At 40.8% G+C, this 25,657-nt stretch overlaps 2 protein-coding genes across 3 annotated transcripts in view; both read right to left on the bottom strand.

Annotated features, from left to right (window-relative positions):
• Nucleotides 1-25,657, bottom strand: part of LOC145447021 (uncharacterized) — a 238,583-nt gene that overhangs the window by 92,713 nt on the left and 120,213 nt on the right. The window lies entirely within an intron of this gene.
• The window catches only part of LOC145447004 (uncharacterized), a 99,382-nt gene that overhangs the window by 68,403 nt on the left and 5,322 nt on the right, over nt 1-25,657 (bottom strand). Inside the window, exons 3-11 of one of the 2 annotated variants that reach the window (XM_080325428.1) lie at nt 24,480-24,577; nt 11,751-11,911; nt 9,764-9,837; nt 9,354-9,426; nt 6,992-7,086; nt 5,324-5,456; nt 4,545-4,712; nt 2,321-2,481; nt 247-369 (exon numbers count right to left, since the gene is read on the bottom strand). In XM_080325428.1, coding sequence (XP_080181554.1) covers nt 247-369; nt 2,321-2,481; nt 4,545-4,712; nt 5,324-5,456; nt 6,992-7,086; nt 9,354-9,426; nt 9,764-9,837; nt 11,751-11,911; nt 24,480-24,577 — 1,086 coding nt within the window. The remainder of the gene's footprint in view (nt 1-246; nt 370-2,320; nt 2,482-4,544; nt 4,713-5,323; nt 5,457-6,991; nt 7,087-9,353; nt 9,427-9,763; nt 9,838-11,750; nt 11,912-24,479; nt 24,578-25,657) is intronic. The other variant, XM_080325429.1, reaches the window with a different exon arrangement.

Genomic DNA, 25,657 nt, shown 5'->3' with positions numbered 1-25,657 from the left:
GATTGTCTGAAGCGCGTTAGCGTATGCTATAGGTTCTGCAAAATCGCGAGAGCTTCACAATAATGAGCAGCTGGATTCGCGCACAAGTGACTGTTTATATTGTACTATACCACTATATAATCGCCTGCGAGTTGCCGATTGGTAATAATACTATCCTTTTGAATATCGTGCAAATTGATTTGAAACAAAATCTGAATTCGTCTTCAACTTTAAACTACTATATATCACACGGTATGGTTCGGGTACCTTGGTTTCTTTGAATGGAGTGCCCAGCAGCAGATAGGTCGCCATCATAACATCGTGAACGACTGGGGGCGGTTTTTGATAGCTTCGTATTTCGGCGATCGTGCTGGATTTCAATTCAAGAACCTGAAACAGAGAAGCAGTTAGACAAATAAGAGCATCTCCACGAACAAATTCCTGTACCAGATGTTTCGAGTTATACGTAATAAGTCGAGTAAGAGTCGAGTCAATACACAAAGTGACTCAAGACGAGTCGAATCATATATCAGTTTTAGGAATATAACTCGAGTCAAGTCGCGTCAACGAAAAAATTTCGATTACCGTAATTTTCCCAAGTATAGTGCGCCCCCCATGTATAATACGCACCCCTAAAATAGCATGCAAATTCTGGGAAAAACCCTGTACCCATGTATAGTACGCACCCTGCATTTCAGTCCATGAATAGTTCCGATTTCGTATACGATGTCATTCTGTTTTTCGATATCACTGTTAAACAATCATGACACAGCGATCGCTAATCATTATACGATTACCGGAATTGTCTTTAAACGATAGTAGATAGCAGCCAAAGCCTGCGAGGCGGGCGGCGCGATAGTTCAGGCTAGCGACACGGCATCTTGAGCACAAGACCTATTACATATGCGATTGCTAATCATTACACAATTAATGGTATTGTCTCTAAACGATAGTAGATAGCAGCCTAAGCCTGCGAGGCCGGCGGTGAGATAGTTTATGCCAACGAACCGCACGACGCCTATTACAGAAGCGATTGCTCAGGCTATCGGTTATGTCGTGCGCACCGGGTCTGTTGGAGATGCGACTGATTACGCAAGCGATTATATCTTGCGCACATGGCCTCTTGTATATATGCGATTGTTCGGGGCTGTTGTTGACGCGCTGAATTAGCGAGAATTGCCGCGCGCGGTTGCCTATGAGTGACCTAATTTCGCTCGCGTACAAACGGCAAACCAACTCAGCAGGAGATCACGTGCTTTTGCACACGACTCTCGTTAATTAGCAACACGCTTCCCGCTAATTGCAGCGCGTTATACTATAATACGAATTACTGTGCGCGATCGCTGTAAGTCAGTGGTTCCCAACCTTTTTCGTCTCGTGCCCCCCTTGACCGATATTTGAGCTAAAATTCCCCCCCTATGAAAAAGTTGCCTGTGACTAAAAAATGTGCTTTTTAACGCACAACCATTTGTTGACTGAGCAATTAATGGCCAAACATATTCAGATATGTCCGAACTATGATGAATGCGGACCGCACTAAACTTTGGTAAAGTACAGTCAAATTTGACCTGTTTTTGACCGGTCGGGTAGCCGCTGGCGAAGAATAAATCACCAAGTCCGCTTGCTAAGGACTTGAGTTGAATCGATGAATTTGGTGCAGTATGTTTTTCACGTTAGCTCATATGTTGGCTTAAAAAGTTAAACAATTTCACTAGCGGCCTTGTGCTGAATTCGGCTTGACGTTTTCCTGCTTAATAGCAATTTTGTCGAGAGGCTGTCGTGGACCCAAGGAAATCGTCTCGTGAGCCTCACTTTATCAGGTGGTGTAATATCTACGGAAGGCATTTAAACATACACTTAGCTGGAAATCCGCCAAATAAACATACAATTGTAAAGAACTAATTTCTACTTAACAGCTCTAAGCCATAAAAATCTAAAAACCTCGTTAACCCAGTGTATCTGCCGATACAATGCCAAAGTCGGCTTTCCCCTTAAAAAAATTAAGCCAGATTCCCCCCTAAAAATTTCAAAATTCCCCCCAAGGGAGGAATTCCCCCTCGGTTGGGAACCACTGCTGTAAGTGATGCGCGATCGCTGAAAGTGATGCGTGATTGGAGACGAACATGAATAATAGGGTGATTTCAAGCTTTTTATCGAAGGAGATTTTTTTCATGGCTTGTTGTGTCCATGTATAATACGCACCCCCTATTTTAGGGCAAAAAATCGTGAAAATTTAGCGCATTATACATGAAAAATTACGGTAGTAACCCTGCATAACTTTGCATCGAGTTTTACTTTTTCAACACTTCCAAACAATTCCACAAGGAACAATTCCGTTCACCTCGTGACGCAGCCTTTCCAGCCGTTTCAGACGCAGAAGGAGTTCGTCGGCTTGATGCACGAGATCGCGAAGTTCGCTTCGGTCAAACCTGTCTTTCTTCGCGTTCGCCACGCCCTCTTCCAACTTCTCAATGAGCCTTTGCGACATCCCGTCCTTCAGGTCTATAGAAGAACATCTTGGAGGTACAGAGCTTCCATATACAATTGAATAGTATATTGATATTGAAATAAACCCGAATATTTTCGGCTGACAATCGTCAGGGGCAATCCTGTATGGATCTATAGAAAAAGCGTTCACGGACATTATGTCAGATAGCGAAATGCCTGTCATCTAATTCTAATCCAATTAGTCAAATGTTTCTATGCTCTTATTTTAATTCCAATACAATTTCTGGGCTTCCTGAAAATGCTTCAGGACAACTGCATAGTACGAAACGAGCCAAGCTTGCTGTACAGACATTTTTCACTCTCATGGTTATGGGAATGAGCTCTGATTCGATATGAACTGAACTGTATTCCATGTTCAAGTTTTCGCGAATTCAGTAATTGTAATTCTGATTATTTTTGAAAAAAAAACTGCAGCTATAATTCTAGCTCCATTCGAATTTGAAAAAAAAATTGTGTAGTTCTAATTTTAATTCTGGTCTAATTCGAAGAAAAACTGTGTAGCTATATTTCTAATTCAACTTGTTTACCTTGTTTAATAATTAAGGTTAGAGCTGCGACAGCTAGACATGGAGCATTGATATATTTGTGATCGTCGATACTCAAGCCAAAGTAGAAGTAATGGTTCCAAATTTCTACTCAGGTACAGGTAGACGTAACGATTTCATAGAAGTAAAAAATTAGGTGTTCTACGCCTATAGTTTAGCCTAAAAAAATGAAAACCTGTGTATTTCTCCGATTTTCGCCTAGCGTACACTCATAACGAAAGCTGTGCACTGTGCATTCACACCCGTGTACCACCTGTGATATTCACGGGTGTGAATGTACACCCATTGTAACCAAACCAGAACCAACCTCAGACTCACACTACGGTATAAATCAAATACCACATTTTACCCCAAATAATGCTTGTATGTAGGAACGTATCGGAAGGTACACACGCAGGCACGTATAGTATTTACAACCGCGATATAATTATGAGTTAGGCTCTGTTGTCGTGCAGGATATAAATCAGGTATGCCACTTTAACGTTGTGAATTGTGATTTCACACCCTACAATTGGTGATAATGAATCGAACACGAATATTTATGAAGATATATCCCAGTTGTGTTGCGGGTTCTGTTTGAGTAAAACTTCCTTTTGGGATTTCATGGGGTGCCACACGAAAATAGAACCCACTACAGACATGGGATATATTTGGAATATGTGTATAGGACTCACTATCAGCAATTAGAGCGGCGTGAAGCCAATTTACCTATGGTGTACGTACATTGTATAACTGCACCTATATCCTATCCGAGGATTTACATGGAAAGGTGTAAACCGCACATCTACTGTAGGGTCAGGGATGTCTAGAAAGATCTCCCTTCTAGATATCCCTTAGTAGGGGTGTTTAAAAATACCTTTTTTAAATTTAACAGACTACTTCCTAATTATTATTATTAGGTGTATGAAATATGCTGCACCCCAAATTTGACTCAATTCCAAACAGTGGAATCGAATTCATATGATTGCTGTGGAAAAGTTTGGATTTGAAAAAATAATATTGATGGTGGGTGATCCCATAATAAATATTGAAATAATTTCCAACCGTAAATAGTATTTTTTCAAGCCCAATAGTTTCTACAGCAACAACTGCGCTCTCAGTAGTTGGAATTCGGCCGGATGTTATGCACTACGATTTTCTAGGCAACCTAACAATTTTATGGCCGTCAATGACCGCCAAATTTGTTTTATACAACCAACAATATTATGGGGGGGCAGTAAAATTTGTAAAAAGAATATATATTAAACCCAAAATTATAGTTTATAATAGCAATGATTCTACAAGTTGGAATTTGGCCGAATTTGGTGTTCAAATTTTTTAAACAACCTAACGATTTTATTAGGTAGCCAGTACTATTTGAAAAAATTAAACTTAGTAAACAGCCTAATGTAAAGTACATATGCCGTGAAATGATCGACACTATGTCACTGCCTCGTCTGAGTCATATATCTCAGCGAGAATACTTGGATCGACTGCTGATTTTTAAACTCAAATGACAGCAGAAAATAATACCATTCGAACACTTGAACATTCGTATCAGCCTCTCGGCCTTCTGCAAATCGCCGTCGTCGTCGGGTAGCTTCGCGTCCTTGAAATCCTTCACGGCTTTCGGCAAAGTGTCAGGGTCTTCCGTCTGCACGGCCACTTTCAACTGAGTCCTTATCCGTTTCTTCTTGGCAGCTGAAACGTAAAGTGACTTTAGCTGTGAGAAACACACAAATATTTGAAAGATAAGGGCTTGGGTTAAAAATATGGCGTTACTGGAAATGACGTATATGATGCGATCTTTGATAAACAATGTTCTTCCGGCGATTTAGTTCATTTTGACCACTAGAGGGTGTTTATGCCAATTGCTTTCTGACTACCTTTACGTAATAGTGACTCTACCCTTTCAATTTGTACTAGTTCGATGGGAAATCGTTTCTCTTCGTTGTACCTGCGTAACTCTAGCTTTATTTCATGTTAATAAAAGCCTAAGATTCGATCGCATTGTGTTCTATCAAAGGGATCAACAGTTTTATTAACATGCTGACGATTACCTCTGACGAGCCTCAGCCGAAAATATCCGCGTTTCTTTAAATACCAATACTGTAAATCCGGGTTTCTCAAGTCAAAACTCCAAATTCGTACGTGTCTCCAAATTTTTTTAATCACACATATCAGACTTGGAGTAGCTTAGACTGTTGCATTAAGACACGATAAGGATGCGAATTTGAACTTGAATTCCAACTGGAAGCTGACATTCTGGGTTCGAAATGTTTGAATCCAACATTCCCGACGGTTCATCTCACCTTCTGCCTTTTTCTTGGCCGCTGCCAGCTTCTTTTCCGACTCTATCTTTTTGGCGTTGTCCTTCTCGCGTTTCGTGGCCTCCGCCAACATTTTCTCCTGGTGCGCTGCTAGTTGTTCTGCTTCTTTGGCTTCCTGCACGCGATAAAACCCACTGGGACACCATATTAAACGACAAGCAGGCGCGCTTGCAACGTGTTGGTGAAACGCAATTGTTGACGTTTTAAATCACGACGTGGTATCATGGAAACACTTGGACGCGAGGAACAGAATGACGTTGCAGTATTCATGTCGAACAGTGGTGGCCCTATGAACGGGGGGGGGGGGGAAGGGCTGGGCGAGACTTACCGGGGGCCCCTTTTAGTATCCAACCGTAACTTCTGGGGAGCGCCACCAAGACCCCCCTTTCGCATCTGTTATTATTATCTATCTTCGACCCCGGCAAAGTTTGGTCATGTGCTGGATTCGGCCATGCCTATTATTGCATGTGTGAAAGGATAGACTACATCAAAACGAAGTAATTCTACCGCATGCAGAGACTTGATGATTATCGGGATATGGGAATTTTCTAACAAATGCAGAGATTTGATGATGATTGACCCATATGTACAGAATCATATTCTTGCTTGGTACACGTATTTCCATGTTTATTCGTTATTATCCATGAAAAAAGCGCATAATCCAAATAGGGGGGCCCTTCGGCCAGGGGGGGGGGCGGGTGACCACCCACCTCGCCCACCCCAAAAGCCACCACTAATGTCGAAGATTTGATGGGATACGACGGCTTTTGATGAAATTTACTAATTGTGATTTACGAAAATCTACATGCGAGCATGTCGGTAATCAATCGGAAATAAATTTTATAAAACGATAATATGGCCTATGCGTCGAAGCGCATTATTGTGGCTAGAGCACGGCCATCGTCCGGTTTTTGGCTTGACACAAGATAAAAATGACAACTAGTCAACTACATGAATACCTCGATATATTCAGCCGATATCCAGAAGGTATGGCATCAGGTTTTGGCGCTTTTCCATAACTTAACAGCATTTCTTTAAACAGCTTTACAGCTAGGGTTGCATTTACGGTTTAAAGAATATGGTGTTTAAAAACGCTGCTTCTAAAGCTTTTTTGAAACTGTGTTTCGAATAAATGCCTTTTGAAAAAAATTCAAGCGTTGTATAATTATTCCATGATTGCGTAAATACTTTCGTAAAACATGAAGTATGGGCCTACGGTCGATTTGGATCTGATATAACTGACGTATACGATAGGGGTGGCTGGAGCCCTGGAAATCGTGGTCTGTTCACCAGTTATATCGTGCAGATATCGATTATGGGTACGGAATGGGTCTTATGATGATGATGACCGCCGAGCGTAAAAATGCTGTATACCAATGCAGTGCTGGTTAAATATATTGTTGGTCCTTTTAATACAGTGGAAGGAAGCCTTTTCGTCGAAGGAGCTATATTTCATTCGAAGTGCGATATCGACTCGGTATTATCAGCAAATCGATATAATCGTTAGGGCTCTATTCTACTGTGTGATGAGCGAAGCTAATGAATTAGGAGTTTTTAGAAGCTAAGCATTGAATTGGATCGCGGGAAGGAATTTCATGGTCACTGAATTGGAAAGTGTTCATCATTTTCGAGACTTCATTAGATACTCACTTGATCTTGGAGTTGGACGTCTTGGGTCAATTTATCGCGTTCTTCCGCCAAGCGGGCGGCCTCCGCTTCAGCTGCTTTACGTCTGATGGCTTCCTCTAAATGTGCAAGAGCCATGGTCGACACAAATAATGCTATACTATGGTTAGGTTTAGTACAATATATTATTCATTACTTACAATGATTTTAATAGAATTTAGGAATTCGTAATCCCCAAAACAGAGGCGTGAACGAGAATTAGCACGCCGTTTTCGCGTCTCGATGCGGTTGAAATCATGATTTCGAACGAAATGCCGAAGCGGCACATTTAGAAAAACTCAATGTAAAGGCGATGGAACCTCCCAGAAATAGCTGTCAAAGTCTGAAAATCGTCATTGTTCCGAAGAGACGCTGGACGAAATTGGCCATTGTTATTATCCTTGTGATGCAGCGCTCCGATTGTTTCGAACGATCGGCTTTGGAGTTTATTGCGGAGTGGTTCTCCCAGACCAGATTTTATTTCGTATTTTTGGAATCAGTGCGATCGCTTTCGATTAATACGATAGCCATAGGGTCGCCAGCTATAGGGCTCCCAATTATGCCGATTTTAGCCAGCTCAGTAGTACAATATTCTTGGTATTCAAGCATAACGACTGACTTGCGCATCTGTCCGTAGGTTAGTGATCTATTGTTAAAGGTGGCCTTTGCACAGCGTTGCCAGTTTGAACCTTAGTTTCGTTTTGAGCCAACCAGATGCATAGATATGTCTTTTTCTGAAATCCGATGAAGTTGATTGCCGCACATTATGTCGTTTCAATAAAGACTGTTCATTGCAGCAGAGATACCAACTCATGTAAAACCGCAGTCATATCGAATTGAATGGAGCATCGTTACGCGTTTAGCAATGATAAAGAAAGGCGGAACCTCCACAAAACTGCCACATCTCCACATAATTCGAAGTAACAGGAAACGATATAGTGCTTTCACCTGGCTACTGCGATGGCAATGATTCATTAACAAACGCAGGATATGGATTAAATGCTAGAGGCCGGATTTTCCGAACAGGAGAATCACATTTCCACAATGAGGCGTCTTGCATGGGTGTGTGAAATGTGTGCGAATACAGAGGATCAAAACTATTCTTCCGTAGCAATTTACCTTATTACGTTTCAATCGAACAAACATCAAAAGATGAGTTGTTAAACACGTAAGGACGTATTCTACGTCGATTCCAAATGTTTAAAACAGTGGTCCTTAACACTAGGGGTTCCGTGAGCCAATCTCAGAGATTCTCTGCATCCAAGACACGCACTCAACCAAAAGATACGACTTGCGCCAATCATTGGTGGCAGGTCCAATCGGTACTAGAATTATGACTGTTTTTTGTGGTATTCTTGGCGTTTGTCGACTACTATGGTCAATTGGTCATTCACGCTACGCCAAATTTCTTCATTGTAGCACGATCAACTTCTACAGGCTTTTATACGACGCCTCCTACATGGATAAGATGGCGAGGGGGAGCCTAGATAAAACCCAGTACTGAAGTAGGAATTCTGGAGTCGACCTCGGTCGGACTCGAACCTCAGTGTTATGTTATGTGGTATAGTATGGTGTGTTAGAACAGTGTGGTATCGCAGTGTGGTATGTGGTAGATAGTGGTGCAGCCATGCAAAATGATTCTACACAAACGATAAGGATGATATGTATGCCATTACCAACATGATGCGATCACCATAATGACGTCCCAACGTTGCATTTAAAAATAGCTGTCAATTTTTTGCCTTTCGGTATCTGAACTGATGAGACAGATTGAAATTGAGTGTAGCTATCACAAACGCTAACGGCATGCATCAAAAAGGCATAAACTAGGCATCTACATCATACGGATGAGCGATATGAATAACTTGGAATGTATGTTACGGGACCCGCACGTGGTCATTCCGGTGGTCAAATTTGTGTTACTGAGTAGATGTGCCTGATTTAATTATAGCTCGCTGAAGCCTGACGCACAAGACCCGGCCTACAGTGGTCAAGCACCGTAGAAAACCCTTACATACATGCATATGACGAACGGGCAACTATTTTTGTGGTCATAGAAATATTAATGAATAAATGTCGAATACGTGCATGCTTGATGATAGGTTCTAATGAAGAGATAGAGAAATGAATTACGTCAGTGTCAGTCTGATAATCGTATCTCTGCCGAACTAAACTCATCGACAGTACACTGTCGTAAAGAGTGTGTGAGAAATATCAGGCTCCGCTTTACATCTGTAGTCACATAGCCTTTGGCTCGTAGGATCAATTTAATGTTTCAGTATGCGCCGACGGATTAGTCTCAATCTCGAAGAAATGAGATGTCAAGTAGAGTAACTTTAACACTTACCCTCTCGTCTATCCAACTCTGCTTTACGTTCATTTTCTTCCAGCAGTTTTCTGTTGTCGGCCTCCAACTTCAACTGAATACACGGGCAAGTTTAGTGATAAAAATACGAAGTGAAAAAGTGAATGAGGTACATCATGAAGCTTCAACTTATCAAAAATATAAATCCTTTCGTGCCACTTTTCACTTGACAGCATTTAACAAAACGTGACACTTCGATTACATCGTTGAAGTCGGAGTAGGCCTAAAGTCAACCACTTAAATTAGGCTATGCAGGAAAGACAAATGTCATACCGGAGTACATACTGAGCTAAATAGTGTTAAACGAATATATTTGTTGGCGAGCAGAAAGCCAGTATCTATTGCCGGTAGATCGACATTTCGAAAGCATCCATGCTCAAACTCATCCATACCTCGGCACTTGTACGTGCATGAAGCTTCTTCGCCCGTAACGCTGCAGTTTTCCGATTCGTTTCATTTTTATCGTCTGCAAGAAGATATCAGGCTGAGCGAATGAATTCAACCCCTACATCGGTGGCATAGAATTTGTTAAACACGGATATATAGCACAGTGGTTCGCTGGTTCTCGATCTTTTTGTCTTCGCAGACTCCGCGGATCCTCACATAAATGCTAGTTTAATTAAGCCTAATCATCGTGCAACTATAGAATTGCGTAGTGTCATCTGTCTTGTGCAAATATTAAATTTCGTGAAATACGTGGTCGTGTCTTGAAAATCGACGCCTTCGATTGGCTATGAACGAGTGTTCAAAATTCATTACACAGAGATAGGCGGAGGCGAATGGAATAAAACCGTGTAAGGCTTCCGACGACACATTTGGGTACATGATCGCAACATATATGGTAGTATTGGCCCGAAATCAATAAATAAATTTTTCATTTAAATTATCACGTCCAGCCTAGTCATTTCTATCCAGCAGCTCATCCTGAATTTCTTCCGGAATAGTAATATATATATTTACATATCACATGAAAAAAGTAACTCTGCGGCGCGGTTTAAATCCCTTTAGTACAGATTAGCAACAAGCTTTCGAAAATTTTACTTCAAACGACTGTGCACTAATTTGCTGAGACCGACATCTTCAAATAGAAAATGATTAACTTCTCTTATTCCAACTTTTTATTTTTTCCACAAACCCTAACAAAACAACTCGAAACGGTGATATGTTAAGTATGATATAACTGTGGCCATGAAACCCCAGAGGCGACACGGACCATGCAATAATAACCATACCAACGGACGGTAGTGAAATACAATTCGACGACGTACCAGTTAGGTGGTCAGAGAATACTTTGTTTAATCTGAATAGATCCAAGATGAGAGCAGGTATGGACATTTAGATACTGCAATACCCACTGCTGTACACTGGTACAGACAGTTGCCATTCACATATGCTTATGAGAGTGAGCTCTGATTTGATATGAACTGTACTTGATTATATTTTGAAGTTTCCGTGAATTCAGCAATTACAACAGCGTAGCTATAATTCTAATTCATATCTAATTTGGCAAAAGCTGTATGGGAGTTTAGAAAAGATGCAAATTTTCTAGTTGTCCAAGTCTGATTGCTAGGTAGATATGTGCGATAACACCGCACATATATGCAATAGTTTCACACAAAACAGTGAAATCATAGTGTCCTATATGGTGTCGACACAAGCAAATCTCACGGTTCAGTGAAATTGTATCCCGTCGCAATTTCCATTTGGCTACAGGCAATTTGACGGTCATTTTTGACCAGCTTGCCGAGCATTAAATTTGGTAAAACGGGTATCAATCGAAAGCTGACTCTGCACTGATGACGAAAATATAAATTTTATTCCGCTCGTGGCCCTGGAACTCCCACAATCAGCCTCGAATTTTTCATTGTTATGGAGATTGGCTTTGGGACGCAACAATGCTGTCTGGCGAAACGAGAGAGTAACGAGAGAGTAACGAAAGAGTAACTCTCTCGTTTCGCCAGACAGCATTGTTGCGTCCCAATGCCAATCTCTCGTTTCGCCAGACAGCATTGTTGCGTCTCAATGCCAATCTCCATAAAAATGAAAAATTAGAGGCTGATTGTAGGGTTCCAGGGCCGTGAGCGGAATAAAATTTATATTTTCGTAATCAGTGCAGAGTCAGCTTTCGATTGATACCAGTTTTACCAAATTTAATGCCCGGCAAGCCGGTCAAAAATGACCGTCAAATTGCCTGTAGCCAAATGGAAATTGTGACGTGATATAATTTCACTGAGGCGTGAGATTTGCTTGTATCGACACCATATAGGACACTATGGTGAAATAATAGTTGTAGTAATATGGTATACGGCTATACAATAGTATCTCAGTGTTGGCCCTCTATGGATACGCCAAACAGGAAATCCAGCAACGTAACTTCACCTGCGGCAGTCCCCTTTACGTCGGCGAGCATTCTGTCGCAAAGCTGTACCTCCAATTCGGCAAAGGAGATGATGGGCGCGTCTGGAATAGGCCTGATCGACAGCAGCCTCGTCCACGATCGCTCTGAGAAGTCGGTGCCGTGCCGCGCCTCCATTAGAAATCTGTGGATTACGGTACCGGTAACTATATACAATCAGTCAACACTATAGTTTTGAATGCATCTGTATCAGATTCGCATGGGATTCTCACTTAAGCTTGAAGAAATATATTACGTATGATAATAAAGTCGGTCGCTATTTTTAACCGTGGTATCGTCGATACAAAATATTTACTCATATCCTGACATATATAGACACGGCTGCTATCGACATGAATGATAAACTATAAGGAAATCAATGGCGAAATGTCCATAGCCATGGGATATTAAAAATCAATTATTAGTTTAACCGCGAAATTTGCATACTGATGACTAAAAATGGTCAACATATTCGCCAAGACCTCGCATCACCCGTTCACGGCCATTTAGGTAAGCTATAAGCAAAAAATCATCGCTTCAATGAGGACACGAGTTAAAAATATGCATTATTCTTATAACTAAGGGCATTGCAGTTTTATAAGACATCAGTCTTCCAAATTTGGTTTAATCTTGCAAATAAGGACGGTGTGTTAACCCTACCTATAAAGATCTTCCTATTTGTTAGAAATATTGTTACCGTGAGATTATCGCAAAATGCAATGAAACAGGCATTGTCGAATAAAAATCCAAATTGTCCTGAGTGTGTGTAGACCTGGTATAATATTATTTGTAGTCGCATAAATAGTGGGCTTACATATTTGAACTTCCAACCCCTTCAAACTGGCATGCCTTCATGACAATGATTGATACCAGAATATTCGACTCGACGACTAATGCTCGATTCTGAATGGAATCAGCCAGGCAGGTCCGAATTATGATATTATGAATGTGTGTATATATTTGGCCCGTTCGCAGTAATTGCTGTGGGTTGAGCAGTCAACTGTGGTACTGTCAGACATTCGCTACTATGATTTGCATCCCAGCCGATGGTGTAAATCTATAAAATGAACCGTTTCGTTATCAGCACCGTACCAATGTCGCCAAAACGCGAGGCGCTTTAAATCCGTGCCAGGCGGACACCGTAATGACGAAGCACCGCGTTCGCGTCTACGACACGGACGGATATGATTTGCCGCCACCGCTATGTAGGTCGCAAGCCCATTGTGCGTTTCCACTTAAAGCACGCAAGGAGGCAGTTAGATCTCGCTCTACAGAACACGCTTCCTATCTCCCTCTCTTCTCATAACCAGGATAAAGAGAAGATAACGCGACCATCGACGCAGGTATACATTGACACATCGATTCGGATGTGATCTCATATCAGTTCGCAACGTTTCCGTGCTGGAGACAATAAAGCGCGTGCAATCGAAGATGTGGGCGTACATGGCTTGAGATGAAGACGATAGATTCATGAAGATGTTTGTCTTGATGTCCGGTAAGTATTCAATTTGTTAAAATATGATGTGTATTTGACGATTCTCTTCGTTTACAGATCGGTGCAGAATGTTATACGATTTACCGGGTTTCGAACGAAAACAGCACTCAATGCCGGGTGTCAGCACCTCCGCAGCTTTTGCTGCATTAGTTGCTTAAAATGCGTAATGCAACAAAACTGCGGATATGCTGGATCGGGATCTAACGACTGGCAACTTCGACGTAAGCATGATATGATCGTATCTACTGGTATAGCCCAGGGTTGTAACCATGTTACAAATCAATGTGACTTTTATAGTTTTGAAGTGGGCCATGTCCGTGTTCAAATCAGGGTGACAAAGGCCGAGTCAGGGTCAGGGTCATGTGGTACTGAGACTCGAGTCCGATTCCAAGTCATAGTCATAGTCTTCACTGCTCATTATCGACTTTAAGTCCGGTTCAACTATAACTTTCATGAAACTGTTGGGTGAAATCGAAGGCCTCTCATTCATAATATATTCATTCAAGCAGACAAGAGACAGTTCCCGGGCCTTCAGGTATCGGTCCTGATACGCGAGACTTAAATCAAGTCATATAGAATGTCTGGAGTCACAATAAAAACTGATCGATTGATTGATTGATTGAATGACTCGAATACAATTCGGGTCAGTTCGCAAAGTGACTCAAGTTGAGTTGTTTCAATACAACCCTGGTATAGCCTATGAATCGTGGATGATGTGAGACTCATTCTCAGTGGCGCACTATCGAATGTCCTCTTCCAGTGTAACTTTTAGGATAAATGTACAGGATATTTGAGGGAATTACAAATGCGCTATTCTCGTGTCACATCTGCATGTTCGTCTTATAAGTCTACGTATTCGTGTGAACGATAATATTCTGTTGAACACCTCACCTATATAAATATATAGAGCATCTGTGATATTTCTATAAGCCAGCAACATAAGTCTCGGTGGTGTCATGCGGAAATTGATGCTAAGGTATACGATCAGAGGACCTGCATAACACAATCTACATACGCAAGGCGCGGTTGGTATAGTTCAAATCAACGAAGGCCTATTGTGGCAACATATGCCAACGCGTCGAATACAAACGGTAGTGATTAGCGAGGCGGGTATTGTGATAACATTTACGGATTTTAACCACGCTTGAATCACATGAATCTACAATGTATTAAACGGAGCTTGCATCACAAGATAACGCAAATTTAAATAGGAAGAATTACGATTTATCATCGCTTTGTAAGTGTAAGATTTGCTCTGAATATAGATAAGATGATCGAAGTGTGACGTCGAATTGTTAAAAGTTCCGGATTAGTACAAGTATAGTCGTAGACCAGGCCTTCCAAAATGGGGGTGGCGTAACCAAAGACGGTACGCCAGTGGGTCTCAACCTTCCCCTTGACGCGTACCTCTTCGAGGTTCTATGATTTCGTTGCGTATACCAACAAATTAACCGAAAACTAGACTTTAATCCAAATGTATACAGGATTATTAACATGGGTGGGTAGCAAATAATTCTGCCCGAAAATTTCGAAACAGATGCCGCCCACGAGCTTATCCGCTCCTGATTTATAAATGACACGCACCAACAAGGCAAAATTTGATAGGATGCTTTCAATTCTTTCTTCTCCACAACTTGAACAACGCAAAAAGCATTTAACAATGCATTCGATGAAGACATTTCTTACACTATAAAACAAATTACGTTGAATACCGATTTGTGAGAACTGTAATTTTACTAAAAAAGAAATGCATTCACTCCGTACCACCTGTAATGACTTCGCGTACCATATGTCCACAACCAGTGCTATAGGCCTACCGATTTCAGTGAAGTAGGCTACTGCACATTGGACTATTATAGATCTGTCGTTCTTTCAGTACAGAGTCTTGTACATAGGGTTGTGTCTAAAACCAAATTCAATTTAAAGCAAACATGTACAAAACAAGGCTCCTGTTTGAAACATGTTTTTATTGTTTTTCTCTAAGCCATGACATCACGGATATTCAATTGTGACGTCATAGTAGATTTATATTCACAGTTTAAAACAGAGGTCTCAAACACGCGGCCCGCGACGGCATTTTGGAATTTCAAGTAATCAACAATATATTTACGTGCCATATATCTTTTTAGATATAAGATCTTGAAGTTCACACAAAACCTACTATAAAAATCACTGAAATCCCAACAAACATCACTATCACATCACTTTTAAAAGCTACCATGCAGTAGAAGAGCAGCTATTACGTGACATTTCTAGTTCATGATGATAAAACATGACCCGTTGATGATTCGCGACTGAAAATTGTGATTTGGTTTGGTGCGACTATCTCGTAAAATTACTTGATTTGTATTGACTAAATAAAAATGACTCGAGTCGAGTCGGGTCAAACGCTAAAATCGGAGAAGGACTTGCGACTCGGAATGGTGACTTGGTAATCCTATACGGAGGCATCAATCTAGCAACTTTCATGGGGAATAGTAATACATCAAAAGGCCGTAGCTTGCGTTGCGTAGGGTATTTAGATATTTAATCAGGTCAGTATGGCAACCATGGGTATTCTGTTACCCCCGTGACGTATATAGTTGGTTAAAGGCTGTATGTTGTTTTTTCTGTTCATCCATGTAATTATCGTTGGCGAGTAAGGTGGTAGTACGCTCTACAGCTGTAACACCAACGAATTCCTCGCCGATTGGACATTTCTATTCCAGAGGTTCTTAACCAGGGTCCGTAGATCCCATCGGGGTACGAAGTGCCACATCAGGGAGTAAGAGATGCATTGTAGAATTTGTAGGCCCATATGCTGTGAAAAATTTTCCTGGTCAATTTATTCGACTGGAAAATAGTATTCGCGCTGCGCACGATTTTTTGAATGGGCTTTCTGATTTAAGTAGGTACCATCAGAAATTGTGTTGAAAATGGACAGGGGCTATACGAGACATCTTTTTGGAAGCACAAGGGGTACGATCACGAAAAAGGTTGAGAAGCAATGATATTACTATGGCTCAATAATGAGTGTATTTAAGTTGTTATTGATATATCGAAGGCAAAATCTTATGCTTATCTAATTTGTGTTTGGCAATAACAGTAACAATAGACTACAATTACAAAGACGATATCAAAACCATAGGATTAGGCTACACCGCTCAAATGCTCTGATATCAGATCAATCTTCAGTAGATTTTAAAATAGTCTACAACTCTACATAAAGTTGTTGCTCGTCATAGGTCCACTAGTTGCAATATTATAACCCGACAGTTTTACGATGTCATGACTGCATCCTCTCACATGATGTCTATAACTCGTTAATTAAAAAAATTCTGCACGGCACAAAAACAATTTTATTCAAATAATTGAAAATGTGATTTTTTCCGTATCAAAAGGCGTTAATAGTACAATAGTAAATTACATTTCCACGATGTTTGTGGAATGCCTGTCGGCAAGGTCCCGTCAAATAAGGCTATTAAATATCCCTATCATTGATGTTGCGGCCCGCGGCGTCATCAAAACTAGGAAATTGGCCCGCGAGCACATTTGAGTTTGAGACCTCTGGTTTAAAATGTACGGTAAATATAGCTCCTTTCACGAAATAGGCTTCCAACCACTGTCATATACGGGCCAAAAATATCTTAAACCACGACTACATCGTCATGCAACATTTTTACAGTCGGCGGTCATCATCATCAGAACATATATTCCGTACCAATGATCTATGTCTAAGTACTATAGCTGTTGAACCGACTATTTCGAGGGTTTCAACCATCCCATATCGTATACGTCGGCTATATCGGGTGGTAATCGTCGTCCGTGGGCTCATACAACATGTTTTAGGAAAGTATTTACACAATTATGGCATAATTGTACAACTTAAAGAACAAACAATTTTGTTTTTTAAAGGCCTTCGCTTAAAACATGTTTTAAAACAAAGTGTTTCAAACAACCATTTGTTTTAAATGCAAACTTACTTGTCCGCATAGTATTGCGAACTGGGTACAGGCACCCTATTTACATTCTTCAGTGCTAATAATATGCGATGCAATTACGTTTGTTTCGACGTTTTGTTAAAATTGAATATGGCAGGTAAAACGCAAACAATATTAATAAATACCAGGCAATCTTTTCACAACTAGAAAGCATCCACAAAAGTCGATGTCGCGCTCTACCGCCTTTTTGGTATTAAATATTAAAGCAACTTACAATATCAGCTGATTGTGTCGAACGAACACCTCACATTAGTATGATAATATCAACTACGCCACGCTCATAAATTAGTCAATCCTTCACTGGCACAGATATCGAAGGCTTCATGGTATCATATGCGGTAAGCATGTAGGCCTACTCCATTTATGCCTTAATTGGTGCCTGGTCAGTGGCATCGGCTAGGTACGTTCGAGCGCTTTGCGTGAAATTTTGACGACTTTTCTGCGAGCTTCTCGCAGGCTCATTAATAATTCCATCAAATAATCTACTGATTGTGCACTTTACCACGCCGTATTTTCAAAGTTTCGGACAACTCCTACTGAATGTGTTTTTCAACTTGGTTGGGTATATTGACAGCGAAATCATAACTTTCGTAACGATGCTCTCTCTGCTTTCTCTCGTGTTTTTGCATTGTTAGTACTTCAATAAATAAACGTGTTTTGTGTTACTTGCATGTGTTTGTGTATTTTCAAACTGTGGTAATTCTGATCCCGGGATTACAAATTTGATCTCGAAGTCCCAACCCTAATTGCCATGTCGCCACGCAAGTCTTAAACATCGACAGAAATTCAATTCTATATTACTTTCTCAAGGGCAGCACCGTAACTGCCGCACCCCAAACCCCCCAATTGGGGGGGGGGGCCGAGCTCGATGGGGGGCGCAAAATTATTTCGTGAATAATTAGCATAAATCATAGAGTATTTTTTGAAAATTTATGCAATTTTTTCAAAATTTTCACGAATTCACGTAGCCATTTATCTTTCTTATTGGGTATTGGGCCATTACCGCGCAACGACCCACCAAGACATACAATCAAGTTTTAGGCCATATAAAATGCGACTCCAAGAAGTGTGCCAGAACGATTGGCAGCGAGAAAAGCTTGGCCGAAAAGGTCTATGCCCTTATGCAGATCAAAGACTTCGCTATATATACAAAATACATATAGGTTTAATTGTTCATAGTCGCCTAAATGACTGGCGCCGAATGTTCCTGTCTTTGCAATCTGAACCTCACAAGAAAAATACCATCCCGCTGGGAAAAATTTTATGCCAGTGAAGAAATACCAATTTGAAATCGTGTGCTTCTTTTAGTTTAGAAGCCTACGTTTGGGCGATTCTATATTTTCTGATATAGCAGACTGGAAGTCACGAAATAACATCATGTAACGAAGTCATATCAACGGTTCCGCCCGCCCGAAGATGTTTAATCATTATTTACGGGCCCTACCGTTTTCAAGACACTTCACTCAGCTCTACCGGTAAATCTAATTACGTGAGTAGAGAAGACAATAAATTGATAGCATATTATATATGCAGTCGCCGATCTGATTTACCGATTTTATCATAAATTATCGAAAATTTTCGCGCTTGGCGCTGGCTCTCAATACAGTACGGGTAATTTCGTGATAAACGTGAACAACGTGATGGGGGGTCGTTTTATCACCCTATGGGAGCCCAAGACCCACGTTCTTGGGGGCCTGACGAGGTGCTGTTTCGTTCCTGCGAACGGGTATACGCCCGAAGATGTTTAATTATTATTGAGTGGTCCTACCATTTCAAACACACCTCACTCAGCTCTACCGGCAAATCTGATTACGTGAGTAGAGAGGACAATATATTGATAGCATATTATATATGCAGTCGCCGATCTGATTGACCGATTTTATCATAAATTATCGAAAATTTTCGCGCTTCGCGCTGGCTCACAATACAGCACGGGTAATTTCGTGACAAACGCGAACAACGTGATGGGGGGGGCGTTTTATCACCCTATGGGAGCCCAAGACCCACGTTTTTGGGGGCCTGACGAGGTGCTGTTTTGTTCCTGCCAACGGGTATACGCCCGAAGATGTTTAATTATAATTGAGTGGTCCTACCTTTTCAAACACACCTCACTCAGCTCTACCGGCAAATCTGATTACGTGAGCAGAGAGAAGATAAAAATTGATAACAATGTGTGCAATTCCCGATCATACTGACCGATGAAATCATGAATACTAGAAATTTTGCGCGCTTCGCGCGCTTAGGCGGCTATAGCTGATTCACTAAAGAAACTCCCAATGAAAATGATGAATAGTGGTAAACAGTGTATCGCCGGAGGGGGGGAAGCCCCCCAGACGTTCGGTCTATAACACTATGGGGGGCCCAAGACCAAAGTTTTGGGGGGGGGCCTGACGAAGTGCTGTTACGGCCCTGCTCAAGGGCATATATGAGATATGTAAGGGCAGAAAACCAGTGGTATGCTATGAAGTTCTACTAAACATGGGGAAAAGTCATTGATTCAGTGAGGTTGATGTCACTGAAATTCCTATGCATGACTCCTTTGTATTTTGCGCTATACGCGTACGCTAATTGTGTCCATCTGTTACTAATCACGAACTCCTTACAGGAAATTTTCAAGCTCACGGACCCCTGAGATAGGAGATTGGTTTTACAAAACCAAGCACTGAGCAACAATATGCGCCCAGCACAGAATGCGAAATGTTGGAATGATCCTATGTCTTTTTTGTCCCTATTTTACCCTATACTGAAGTAACTGACAATAATTTTAGGAAATATCACAACACTATCGCAATGATGCGGTTTCCAACACCCCAAAACACTGTACGTAGGCACATTCATTTGATTTGCAGACCGTGTGGAAAAGTGAGAGTCTTGAGTCGACATTGACCAATTCAGAAAAGTTACGGGAAGATGACGTCCGACCTCGATTCTGACAAGTCATAGCCAAATTCTCTAGCAATGTCATTTTCTAGTGGACCTAAGCCAGGGGTGGGCAAACTACGGCCCGCAACACAGTTCTGTGCGGCCCGCGAGAGTCTAAAGAAACTTATCAAAAATATTGATAAAATGCGTAGTAAAAATCGAGGTAATGCAGGGACTTGATGAAACTTTTCTTAGTATATTTCACCATGATAATTCAGAGGCAGTGGTTCTCAAACTGGAACGGTGCGAAGCTGAGGTCAACTGAATTTTTTTTCGCGCCCACCGCGATTTCCATTCAATTCATGACTATTGCTTTGTATTTAGTCTGAATTTCATATTTAAAGATCTATCATCCACATTCGTAACCTTCCGTGCCATTAACTATCCGTTAGGTTTCTTAGCATCCTGGTTGCGTTTTATGATATGACGATAAGGGGGGGTGGCGAAATCTTTCACCATCACAAGTGGGGTGTGTCTTAAAATGTTTGAGAACCACTGTTCTAAGGTGAATGCTTCCCATATTATTTTGTTTCTGTTTAATTTCTGGTGTGACAGCCCGATCTCAAAGCCCACGCAGTTTAAAAGGTTTCAACTGCTAAACATCACAGAAATACTAAACGAGATTGGAATAATTCGGATCACGAGTGTCATTTCAGATTGGCCACTCCAGTTTTAACTATTTCAGTGACGTGCTTATTAAAAACGATTCGCGCGTGTCTTAGGTTGATTCGTTCTTTGTATGCGTAGAATTAGGGTATTTATATTTTATCTATACTATACATAGTAGAATCGTGTTTGAAGCTAACATGGTTATGATGCTGTCAGCATTATTGTGTGTCCTGGAGCTGAACCAAAGTGGAATTAGTAAATCTATGAACAGATCGCTTTTCACACATTTAAATTTCCATTCTGTTCTAAGAATCGGGAAAACCGACTTTCATCTCTATAGTTTTGACAAATTGGTTATTGAGGTCCACCAGCCTATGAAATCTCGTCACTGTTTCTGGCGCGTGTACGATATTATCAAGGAAATGTTTGGTGTGTTTTAAATACGCATATTTATTATCTCTTCGTGTCCTCACTATATAATCAAATACCAATATTGCGTTTTGGTTTATAATCCAAATTTTAAATAGTGCGGCCCGCGAATGGATTCAGATGTTGAATACGGCCCGCGAGCTCAAAAATTTGCCCACCCCTGATCTAAGCTCATCCGCTGTTCAACTTCTTTCGCATTGAAACCAGGAACAGCTCATCTTCATCATATTATGATCAGAATACGGAATATCAGATATTTGTATTTAATGCATGGACACGGACAGAGATCGCGCCGTGCCGAATCCTTCCGGTCGTTAGGTCTCTTGCTTTCTCGTAATCACTGAATTACAACCTGAACATGAAAAGCAAGAATTCGTGCCCTTATATTAGATGACAAAATTTTGGTAAGCTCTGGCAATTACTAGTATTCCCAGGATTTTGAGAAGCTTTAAAAATACTTGCAAGCACGACACGGCATTCAATTTACAACTCAAGAATATAACTAACAGTCGCTCACTGGTACTTAGACGAAATAGCACTCTGTGCTATGACTACCTGCAAGTCTAACTTCTACCTGTTCTTAGTATTAGGCATATCTCGACCCACTCCTCTTGTCTGTACCAAGTGGTGTAACATTTGTGAATCTTTTGATATACCGGAATTTCTGTAGGCTATTTCTCATTGAAATAGTATGAACTGTAGAATTTCTATACCATACCGGTATTTGATTTTGGCGCCTTCGTCGATGACAATCGTCTCTGCATATGGTTCATGGGTCCGCACTTGATTGATGGGTTCAGCTGGGGCTGGCGATGTGTAATGTTATCTTGCATAATCGTACAGATATTAAAGATCGCTAAACTGCGTGTGAAACAATCTTTATCCGCGAATCTATTAATCTATAAATCCCGTGTAATGCCACAATGTCTAACTATGAAATGAAGGCCGTATAGGGTATATTTTGAACGTATTCGTGTCAAGACCTTTAAAATAGGCATTTACTGTTTTACAGATACGTACAAGCGCTTACTTGACACAGACTTGGACAACCAGATAATTCTAGTCGTTTAATTATACTTTGAAATGCCTGTAATCTAATTTAAATCAAACATGTGAAATGTTTCTATGCCTTCATTTTAATTCTAATCCAATATCTGGTTTCTCGAGAATGCTACAGAAGAACTGTATCGTGCGAAAGGGCTGTGCTTGCTGCGCAGGCATTTGTCATTCTCATACTTCATGAGAAGGAGCTCTGATTTAATGTGAACTGAACTACATCTCATGATCACGTTTTCACCAATTCAGTCATTCTAATTATAATGTAATTTGAAATGAAATGTGTAGCTATAATTCGAAATCAGATCTAATCAGGACAAATATTTGGTTATAATTCTAATTCTGAAGAGCTTCTTGGAGGTACAGAGCTTCAATATACAACTGAACGTGACATTGTATTCTCAGCGTAAACAGCGCTGAGGCTTCACAAGTGTTCAGCGGCCTCCGCACATGCTATGCCCATATCAACCATGATGAATTGATACAGCTCCCAAGTTGAGAAAAATATACCCATAGGTATCATAAACTCAATGTTCATTTTCATGGTCATTCGACCAGTGTTGGGATGACTCGAGTCATGACTTGACTCGAGTCAGACTCGAGTCACTTTTTCGTATGACTTGACTTGACTCGAGTCACTTTGCTAAAATGACTTGACTTGACTTGACTCAGCGTATCAGAAATGCGGATTGACCCGTGACTCGGAGCAAAATTCACGAGTCGATTTCAAGTCATCGAGTAATCGGTGTCGATAAAAATCACTATCTTGCATATGTTCGGATTGTTCGCGCAACGTTGGTGTAACCCCTGAGAGCGACCAATCATTCAATGATCGTGCGTTTTACTGAGCCTCCATTGTTCTCTCACAAATATATTGATCGCAAACGAAGTGATCGAAGCTTACAGCCTACGCTGTCGTAAACTATAGTATAGTGAAGTAATTTAATAGCAAAATGTCTATTTCTGTTCTGCGTTCTTAGCTTGACCAAACCTCTTGTTGAAATTGAATTCGAAAATAGTTTACATAGTCGTCAACCATTGGCGCAGGGTCGAATTGTATCATATCAATATGCAAAAAGGTAATGTATTGCATCTTATCAATTCGTTTCTTTAGTTTGGCTGGTAACTATAAACTGAGGCTGTGCAATTATATTATTAGTTCTACTTATATGTGAGCGATACAGCGCCTTACTTGGGTGTATATTTACCTCTATATTCGTTCATCGGTTCAAAATCAATGACCACTCAATCTGTATTTCAGACAGCTAGCAAAATACAATGACGTAATCACGCCTCATACCTCGAAAATTCAATTTGACTTGAATTGTCACTTGACTCGTGACTTGACTTGACTTGACTCGACTTGACTCGAGTCACCTCCAAAAATCGACTGACTTGACTTGACTCGAGTCACCTTCGAAAATCGATTGACTTGACTTGACTCGAGTCAAAATATGCAATGACTCGAAATGACTCGTGACTCGAAGGTAGTGACTTGATCCCAACACTGCATTCGACTACTCAATTGCTCGAATATCAATTGATTTAATCCTCCCATATCTGAACTCACAGGACCACTGAACTTATCATATTTTCAAGATACGATTTCTCAGCACTTGCTTGCCAGTCTAAATTGATGCTTATCGCCGGGCCCACGTCGACGTGAACACTCTTCGTAATGTTGATAGGCCTATACTATACAATGCATCTTGCATATATTAAAACATAGATATATATTAAAATAAAATCAATACTTCACTTTAGGGTTTTTCTGGTTACCGGTATTCGATATTACTGGTATTACTATTGGAAAAATTGTTAGGCTGGCTGTTGAAATAGCCACAATGGTTCACAACACCTCTCATGAAAGTAATCAGGATCTCGCTGGACCGCTTAGAGAAGTAGGCCTACGTAACCGTGATATATGATAATTTTTGAATTAGGTGATAATCACTAATTATCACAAAACAGACGCAGCAGATATCCAGAGAACGAAATCAATCAAACACGTTCGCTGGATTTTTACACAGTTCCTACTTCCTGACATAAGATTTGAAAATTATATCACCTATGTGTGTCAATATGTCATGTATAGGCCGGATAAATTAATACAATTCGATCTCTTCATACATAAAGAATACATTCTTATTTTCTGGAGCACGCAAAATACCTATACTGAAAACGTTAAATGCAAGCATGCAATGAAATTTCACACACATTACCTCGCCTTATCGATTGAAATGTGACCGCAATGATTAACATCGAACATGGTGAATTCCCACTTTAGGTCTTGAATCAGAAAGTATCTTCTGTCCATTTCCTATAGAAATGATACACGATGAAAATTTTATAGCTGAGTATTTTAAGTAGGCCTGAACTGTATGTCGACACACAAACGACACACTCATGGTCAGGGATCCGCCACAGTAGATATAATGTAATCAAAATGTCACCAAAACAACCTGGAATTATCACAAAGAAAGCAATGTGGAAATTGTTATGCTATGCCGCACCGCATGCCGTAAACCAAAATTGCATCGACAAGCTACAAAAGATCCAAAACATCGCTGCTCGTTTGGTAACTCGGTCAAGGAAGCGTGATCACGTAACACCGATTCTTAGATCCCTTCATTGGTTACCCGTGAAATTTAGGTCTGAATACAAGCTTCTTCTGTACGTCTTCAAATGCATGGAGGGAAGTGCACCAGCGTATCTTCGTGAGCTAGTGTCAATGTATAATCCCGGAAGAGCGCTACGTTTTCAGTCGCAAAAGCTCTTGTCCGTTCCAAGAGTCAGAACATCGACCTACGGCGAGAGAACCTTTTCTTCCTCGGCCGCCATTCTGTGGAACAATCTTCCAATTTCTATCAGACTATGTGACTCGCTATATGTTTTCAAACGCAAAATCAAGACCGTTTTATTCACACGAGCGTTCGAACTAGAGTAGTGTTCATTCCGCCCTACAACTATGCACTTCGTCTTTTATACATATCGTTTACTTTTATATTTAATTGCCTTTTATGTACAGCGCCCTAGTGTAGTAATGATATATTGTTATATTCGGCGCTCTATAAATTATTATATTATTATTATTATTATTATTATTATTTGCTACAGGAAAACTGTATAGTGCAGTGATTCCCAACGTGGGAGATATCGCTCCCCAGTGGGCGAGAGAGCAAGAGATATGATATTCATTTTCGCCTGCACCATCGAGACGCTTTGACGACGGAGATGCGATACAACCGTAACGTCACCTAGTCTGCACCACCGTTTTTCTCCTCCATGCTATCCGTGGATTCTGAGCGCCTAGCAGGATGGCCGCGGATAACAGTTTTCGAGTCTTTGGTCTGACCCGGCTGGGGATCGAACCCACGACCTACGGATCAAGAAGCCGGAC

This window comes from Botryllus schlosseri, chromosome 9 (assembly GCF_051294905.1).
Source record: "Botryllus schlosseri isolate E-star chromosome 9, Bs_hap1, whole genome shotgun sequence".
NCBI classification, from domain to species: domain Eukaryota; kingdom Metazoa; phylum Chordata; class Ascidiacea; order Stolidobranchia; family Styelidae; genus Botryllus; species Botryllus schlosseri.
The sequence above is the reverse complement of the archived record's forward strand: the minus strand, read 5'-3'. Positions and strand labels throughout refer to the sequence as shown.